General features: G+C 50.9%; 1 protein-coding gene across 4 annotated transcripts in view; it reads left to right on the plus strand.

Annotated features, from left to right (window-relative positions):
- Nucleotides 1–7,895, plus strand: part of CPSF4L (cleavage and polyadenylation specific factor 4 like) — a 55,513-nt gene that overhangs the window by 35,803 nt on the left and 11,815 nt on the right. For 3 of the 4 annotated variants that reach the window (XR_004523690.2, XR_012328457.1, XM_073797273.1), the window contains exons 3-5: nt 326–478; nt 5,342–5,437; nt 6,271–6,364. Coding sequence is in view for 2 of the 4 variants with exons in the window: in XM_073797273.1 (XP_073653374.1) it covers nt 326–478; nt 5,342–5,437; nt 6,271–6,364 (343 nt within the window). In the remaining 2 variants the exon portion in view is untranslated. Of the gene's footprint in view, nt 1–325; nt 479–5,341; nt 5,438–6,270; nt 6,365–6,770; nt 7,887–7,895 lie in introns of those variants that run through there. The other variant, XM_073797272.1, reaches the window with a different exon arrangement.

Genomic DNA, 7,895 nt, shown 5'->3' on the forward strand with positions numbered 1-7,895 from the left:
GATGGGTGGCGGCTCGGGGGGCCAGGGCTGGAAACCAGGGCTCTGCTGTCTGGTAGGAGCACCCCGTCAGGCTGGAGGGGAGGGGTGTGGAAGGTGTTGCAGAAGGTGTCCTGACAGCCTGGGGGCTCCCCGGGGTTCGAGAAGGGCCAGGGCACCATGCCAGGCAGAGAGGGCTTTGAAGCTGTGTTTTAAGCCGTGTCTGGCCCCCAATTCTAGCCTCCCCCAGGCTCCAGGGGAAGGGGCGGTGGGCCTTCCTTCCAGGGGTGAGCTGGGCTCAGGCTCTAGGCGAGCGGGGACCCCCAGCTGGGTGCTCTGGTGTCCCCAGGGAAGCTGTGCCCCTTCCGGCACGACCGAGGGGAGAAGATGGTGGTGTGTAAGCACTGGCTCCGGGGGCTGTGCAAGAAGGGCGACCAGTGCAAGTTCCTGCACCAGTACGACGTCACCAGGATGCCCGTGTGCTACTTCTACTCCAAGTTCGGTCGGTAATGCCCCTTCCCGGTTCCCCCCCACACACCCCGGAGGGTAGCAGTGGGGGCCGAGGGATGGGATGAAGTCGGGGAGGGGCCCCCAAAGGAGGCCTCGCGTGTCCCAGGTGGGCAGACCAGGCCGCGGGGGCCTTGCTTCTCCAACCCCCTAGAAAAATTGGAACTGTCCTCTGAGCCCTGCTTCACTGCCCCAGCAGGCTCGGGCACACGCAGCCGGTCCCGCCGGGGGAGGGAGAGGGCTGGAATCAAAGGCTGAATGGTTGCCCTCCCTGGTCCACTCCTGGCTAATCATGCACCCAGACGGGCTGTCTGGAAACGAGCCTTGAACACGCCCTCTCTCAAGCCCCGGGATGGGCTGGGGTGAGTCGGAGCCAGTGTTTCCCAAACAGCAAGCACTTTCACGGTGCTCCAGGTCTCCACAAAGCACCTGCCCCGTCGACGCGCACCATCGCCTCCTTGGCAATAGACCGTCTTGCTATTTTTAACTCCTCTTTTAGAAGAAAACTTTACATTGCTTCGGTAAATGGAAAACTGGCATCACTGATTGGCAATAGAAAGTCACTGTAAACGGGAGATCGCGAGCTTCAGAAGTTTGGCCCCTGAAATGACCTTGTGTGGTCAGGTCTGGACCCGCATGTCACCCCCCTCTGACTCAAGTCTTTTGTCATCTGAGGGGCTACATAGGGGGAAGCCACTGCCGGTTTAAGAACGGGATCTGTGCATGTGTTTCAGGTCTTATCTTTCTCCATAAACTTTTACAGTTCAGTGCTTTTCAGAGCTGGAAGGAGCCTTAAGGATGATCTAGTCTAGTAGTTTTCAAACTGTATTCCGAAGAGGGACTTGGAGGGAGAGCTGGGCCAGCCTCCAGGGACACCTCTGACTGAGGCGGCTTGGCTTTGAAACATCGGGGGGGCTGTGGGCAGCTGTTCCTCATTAGTGTCCATGGGGGGGCATTCCTGGGTATCCAGGAAGAAGGTACCCCACCCCCCAAGGTCAGTAAGAGCTTCCCCCAGGCTCAAATTCTTTTTTTTGCGGTATGCGGGCCTCTCACTGTTGTGGCCTCTCCCGTTGCGGAGCACAGGCTCCGGACGCGCAGGCTGAGCGGCCATGGCTCACGGGCCCAGCCACTCCGCGGCATGGGCATGTGGGATCTTCCCAGACCGGGGCACGAACCCGTGTCCCCTGCATCAGCAGGCAGACTCTCAACCACTGCGCCACCAGGGAAGCCCCCAGGCTCAAATTCTGTTTCCTGCCTTCTCCTCGGACTTGAGACCTGGCGGTGGCAATTCATGAGGGTTGCCCGCATGTGTCCCTTGTAAGAAAGGGCAAAGTGTATATGAATCCTGGTCCCCCTTGGTCGCGTCACCTAAAAAGCTCTTAATTTAAAATGCCCCTTCTTTCAAAAACCTCGGTTGGCTTTCTTTGGGGGATTGGGGTCGTGCTGGGCATGGATACGGGAATAGAACTAGGTCCGCTCTGCTCTCAAATAATCCCTACTGTGAGGGCGGACGTATACACTGGTGGTTACAATAGGTAACCCGTGTTTTTTGCTCTTGGAGTAAATGAATTAATACCTTTTTCTAATATCAAAGCATAATTACAGTTCTCATTGGAAGTAAATCGTTTTACTTAAAAAATATTGTTGGGGATGGGCTTCCCTGGCGGCGCAGTAGTTGAGAGTCCGCCTGCCGATGCAGGGGACATGGGTTCGTGCCCTGGTCCGGGAAGATCCCACATGCCGCGGAGCGGCTGGGCCCGTGAGCCATGGCCGCGGAGCCTGAAAAAAAAAAATTGTTGGGGAGATGTAGGAGTGGGAAAGGGCAGTTGAAAGGAGCTAGGAAGCCTGGGGGCTTTGGTTCTGCTCTGGGATGTGCTCGTCCCAAAGGTACCTTGGGCAGGGGGCTCTGACAGGCAGACGGGCGGGTGGGGTGCGGTGCCACCTGCTGGCCGAGAGACCTGGTGTCCTCGTTTGTGAAATGAGAGAACTGGATAAGAGTGGGGTTGAAACTCTGGGGAAGGAGTGGTACTCTTGAAGGTTCAGGTGGAACCTTGCTTTGCACAAGCCCAATGTAAAAAATAGATCTCTTTGGAGCTGCTCGGAAACCAGTGGAATTGACACTATGGCGTTCCTTTTGGCTCTGAAAAGCGCTAAGTTGTAGGCTTTAATTAATTAATGTATTGAAGTTTAGTTGATCTACAATGTGTTAGCTTCAGGTGCACAGCAAAGTGATTCAGTTCTATATATATATTCTATAATAGATGTATATTCTTTTTTCAGACTCTTCCATTATAGGTTATTACAAAATATTGCATAGAGTTCCCTGTGCTATATAGTAGGTCCTTGTTGTCTACCTGTTTAACATAGAGTAGTGTGTATCTGCTAATCCCAAAGTCCTAATTTATCCCTCCCCTCTTCCCCCTTTGGTAACCATAAATTTGTTTTCTCTGTCTGTGTGTCTATTGCTGTTTTATAAATAAGTTCATTTGTGTTTTTTTTCTTTAGATTCCACATACAAGTGATATCATATGGTATTTGTCTTTCTCTTTCTGACTTACTTCACCTAGTATGATCATCTCTAGGTCCATCTATGTCGCTGCAAATGGCATTACTTCATTCGTTTTTATGGCTGAGTAATAGTCCACGGTATGTATGTACCACATCTTTTTTATCCATTCATCTGTCAGTGGACATTCGGGTTGCTTTCCTGTCTTGGATACTGTGAATAGTGCTGCTATGAGCATAGGGGTGCATGTATCTTTTCGAATTATAGTTTTCTCCAGATATATGCCCAGGAGTGGGACTGCTGGATCATATGGTAACTCTGTTTTTAGTTTTTTGAGGAACCTGTTCTCCATGGTGGCTGTACCAGTTTACACTCCCACCAACAGTGCACGAGGGTTCCCTTTTCTCCACACCGTCTCCAGCATTTATTATTTGTAGACCTTGATGATGGCCGTTCTGGCCAGTGTGCGGTGATACCTCACTGTAGTTTTGATTTGCATTTCTCTAATAATTAGTGATGTTGAGCATCTTTTCATGTGCCTAATGACCATCTGTATGTGTTCTTTGGAGAAACGTCTATTTAGGTCTTCTGCCCATTTTTTGATTGGGTCGTTTGTTTTTTGGATATTGAGCTGTATGAGCTGTTTGTATATTTTGGAGATTAATCCCTTGTTGGTCGCATCATTTGCAAATATTTTCTCCCATTCTTTAGGTTGTCTTTTTGTTTTCTTTATGGTTTCCTTTGCTGTGCAAAACCTTTAAGTTTAATTAAGTCCCATTTGTGTATTTTTGTTTTTATTTCCATTACTCTAGGAGAAGGGTCCAAAAAGATACTGCTGTGATTTATGTCAAAGTGTGTTCTGTCTATGTTTTCCTCTAGGAGTTTCATAGTATCTGGTCTTCATTTAGGTCTTTAATCCATTCTGAGTTTATTTTTGTGTATGGTGTTAGAGAATGTTCTAATTTCATTCTTTTACATGTAGCTGTCCAGTTTTCCCAGCACCACTTATTGAAAAGGGACTATCTTTTCTCCATTGTTTATTCTTGCCTCCTTTGTCATAGATTAATTGACCATAGGTGTGTGGCTTTCTTTCTGGGCTTTCTGTCCTGTTCCATTCATCTGTATTTCTGTTTTTGTGCCAGTACCATAGTTTTGATGACTGGCGTTATAGTATAGTCTGAAGTCAGGGAACCTGATTCTTCCAGTTCCATTTTACTTTCTCAAGATTGCTTTGACTATTTGGGTTCTCTTGTGTTTCCACACAAATTAAAAAAAATTTTTTTTGTTCTAGATCTGTGAAAATGCCATTGGTAATTTGATAGGGATTGCGTTGAATCTGTAGATTGCCTCGGGTAGTACAGTCATTTTGATAATATTGATTGCTCCAATCCAAGAACACGGTATATCTTTCCATCTGTTTGTGTCATCTTCAGTTTCTTTCATCAGCGTCTTATAGTTTTCAGAGTACAGGTCTTTTGCCTCCTTAGGCAGGTGTATTCCTAGGTATTTTATTCTTTTTGATGTGATGGTAAATGGGATTGTTCCCTTAATTTCTCCTTCTGATCTTTCATTGTTAAGTTGTAGGCTTTTAAGGAGGATGAGATTGGAAACACTCACCGATTCTCTACTTGAATGAGGTGAAAACAGGGCTGAATCTTCCCCCTTGGTTCCTTCAGAGCCCCTGGGTCCCTAAGGGGAAGCTAAGAGTGCTTAGACTCCCTCCCTAACTCCTGTGGTCTATGCAAACAGGGCTGGCTCCTCCTAGGAGCCCGGGGTCTTGGTCTAATCCACAGACAGGTTACGGCACAGGCTTTGCGACACTACAGGTGTCCCTCTGTGTTGCGTGTATCTTAATCCCTGTGCCAGCTTTGAAGCAGCGCTCTGCTCTTCTTGGCATTTCCCCCACAAAGAACTGCACCCCTTTCCTCTGGAAGCCACGGAGGTTTCATCATAGAGATGAAGCTTTAGCCACGCGCACGGCAACACCTTCACGCAGCGTCTATGCCTTCCTGGACCTTAAGCTGCTGGCTCTGGGTCTCCCCTTCCCCATCTCTCCTCGTTCCTTCCTCCCAAGTAGTCTCTAAATACCTCCGGATATCTGGCCCTGCCCCAACTCTTGCAGATGTGTGTATTCACACCCAAGTCCCACTTAGCCAGTATGATTGCGATCCGCCTTTCTTAGGTTGCAGGAAGGTTTAGAAATAAATATCTTGCTGTCCTCAAAAAGCTGCTGACCACCAGAAGGCAGAGAAGTGGCTTATACGCAAGGGGCAGGGTCAGTCTTGTTCCGGGAGGGCGGAAGTGACTGCAAACATGAACCCACTTATGCACAAAGAACTCTGGGATTTTCAGGTGACTGCAGCAACAAGGAATGTCCCTTTCTCCATGTGAAGCCGGCCTTCAAGACCCGGGACTGTCCGTGGTATGACCAAGGTTTCTGCAAGGACGGTGAGGCCCTGACAGAAAGGGGGCTCTAGGGGACATGGGGGAGTCTCCCGGCAGGGGAAGGATGCACATTCCTGATGCAGCCTGTGGAGGTCCGCCCCAGGTTGAAATCCCACAGCAGGCCTCTGTAGCTCCCCCCAGTGGAAACCCTCTGCAGTACATGGTGGAGTAGGCTCACTGCGGTTCAGATCCCAATGGCTTCAGAATGTATTGACTGTGTAACCTTGAACAAATATGAAAAGGGGACCAGCTCCCCTGAGGGCCGTTGGGCCGGGTGGAAGTAGGACCCCTTGGGCAGCCCTGCGCATCGGGTCTGACCCATAGAAGACATTTCTCTGTTCCTTCCCATCTGGGTGTCACGTAAATACATTTCACTGTCCCTATCTGGCCAAAGTTCGGAGGCAGAGCCCCCGTTGGAGTCCCCGTGCTCTGAGCACCGCAGTCCTTTCTTTTCCGGTATCTGGGTGTGGTGTTCTTACTGAGCTCCTGGCAGCCCTGGTTCGGGGAGGATTTTAGGGGAGGGCGGCTGAAGGAGGATTAGTGAGATGTGTGATTGGTTGGCCTTTGCTCAGCCAAACCTGCTGCAGCTAAATGAATGAAAGCATGTTGCAGCCCACATCCATGGAAGCCTCCAAGACAGCGCGTTAGGGACGCTTCTGATGCTGCTGTTTCAGGCCTGGCCAGCTGACACCTACTCCCACATTCTGAGGTGCCCTTTCCCATCTCAGTCATGTGGCTGGGAAGCTGGTGCTTCCCCTTGCCGGTAAGCTTTGACATGTGTGTTTCCCCCACTAGCTAAAGAAGATCCTTCTAGCTGTTTTTTCTTTGCCCAGCAGGTCCCCTGTGTAAATATCGCCACGTCCGCAGAATAATGTGTATGAACTACTCAGCTGGCTTCTGCCCTGAGGGACCCAAATGCCAATTTGCACAGTAAGTGTGACTCCCCCGTGTGCTGGGCCCACTCTCTGGCTTCTAGACCTAGATCCTTCTGCACCTTCACTGGCCTGGGGTGGGGAGCGAAGTGTCCGGCGAGCACCTACCCACGGTGTTCTCGCCCACCCCTCCTGGTGCCGTCGGCTGCACTGAACTCTAACCCATCCTGTTAGTGCCTATCTATTGCTGGGGATGGGTGTATAGCTCTTAGAAACAGGAGTAGAGACATTCAACACCTACCCGCCACCCCCATCCTCTGCAATTCTCCCTGGCTGGGGTGCCGGCTCCTTCCCTGTGGGGCTCTGAGAACAGGAAACCTGCCTCAGGCTGGTGCAGGGCGTGTTAATGAGCACTGAGCTTGGGCGGTGCCTAGATCGCGGCTGTAACTATGTCTCTCCCTCAGCCCCAGGATGAATCTTTTATTCAACCCAAGTTACCTGAAGGTGAGTGCAGGTAGGAGGGGGGCAGATGTGGCTCACTCCTTTACTGCACGGTTCCCTGGGGAACCCTTGCTCTCCAGCCCTGCACTCTTCCCAGGTGCCCTCACTCTCACACCATCTGCTCCCCGCATCCTGGGAAAGGCACACATACGGGGTCGCTCCTCCCAGACCCCCTCGGACCTCCGTCGTCTCTGCTTCAGGCAGAGCTTCTTGGCCCCTGAGGCTTTCCTTCTCCTTAGCTGCAGAACACAGGTGTGGTTTTTATTCAAGAACCTGGGGTCTAGCTGAGGACCCATGGTCCAGAGTTGTTCTGAATCAGGGCCATCCTGGTTGTGCCTGGTCCCTATGGGAACAGATCTGCCTCCCACTGATATCAAGTCTTGATACGAGAGCCTCCATCCCGGCTCAGCAAGCCACAGCCTGTGGGGTCAAATCTGGCCTTTTGCCTGTTTCTGTACAGCCTGGGACCTAAAAATGACTTCTTAAAGGTGGTGACAGAAAAATCCAAAGTAACATTTTGCGATGTGTGGAAATGCAAATTCCAGTGCTCATAAATAGTTTCACTGGAACAGGACCAAGCCCATCATTTACATACGGTCTGACTGTTCCTCATGCTTACGATGGCAGAGTTGCGTAGCTCCAACAGAGACCAGATGGCCTGCAAAGTTGAAAATATTTACTGTTTGGGCTCCTGCAGAAAAAGCTTGCTGGTCCCGGTGGGGATGTCTGCATGCTGGCCTGCCAGTAAAGTCTGACAGAGGCCAAAGAGGGAGCACGAACGCTGGGGGGAGCAGCCGAGCTCTTGCTGATTAGGGGTTCTGTACACAGCCCTAGGCTGGGATGGCACTGGCACATGAGGAGGGCGACCCCTGCTGGTTCCCAGTGGGATCGCTGACAGCGGGTGGGAAGCGATCGTCAACACTGGGGAATTCAAAAGCCCATTTCCAACGTCCATCAAAAGGTACGCTTTCGCAAACGAAGGCATTTCGCAACCTGGTTTCAGTTTGATGGCCTGGCCGGAGTCCCTGCCCTCTTTCTACACAGGGAGTGTCTATAAATGTTTCCTTTTGGCTTCACTTTCTCTGCAG

Source organism: Tursiops truncatus, chromosome 20 (genome assembly GCF_011762595.2).
Source record: "Tursiops truncatus isolate mTurTru1 chromosome 20, mTurTru1.mat.Y, whole genome shotgun sequence".
Lineage (NCBI taxonomy): Eukaryota > Metazoa > Chordata > Mammalia > Artiodactyla > Delphinidae > Tursiops > Tursiops truncatus.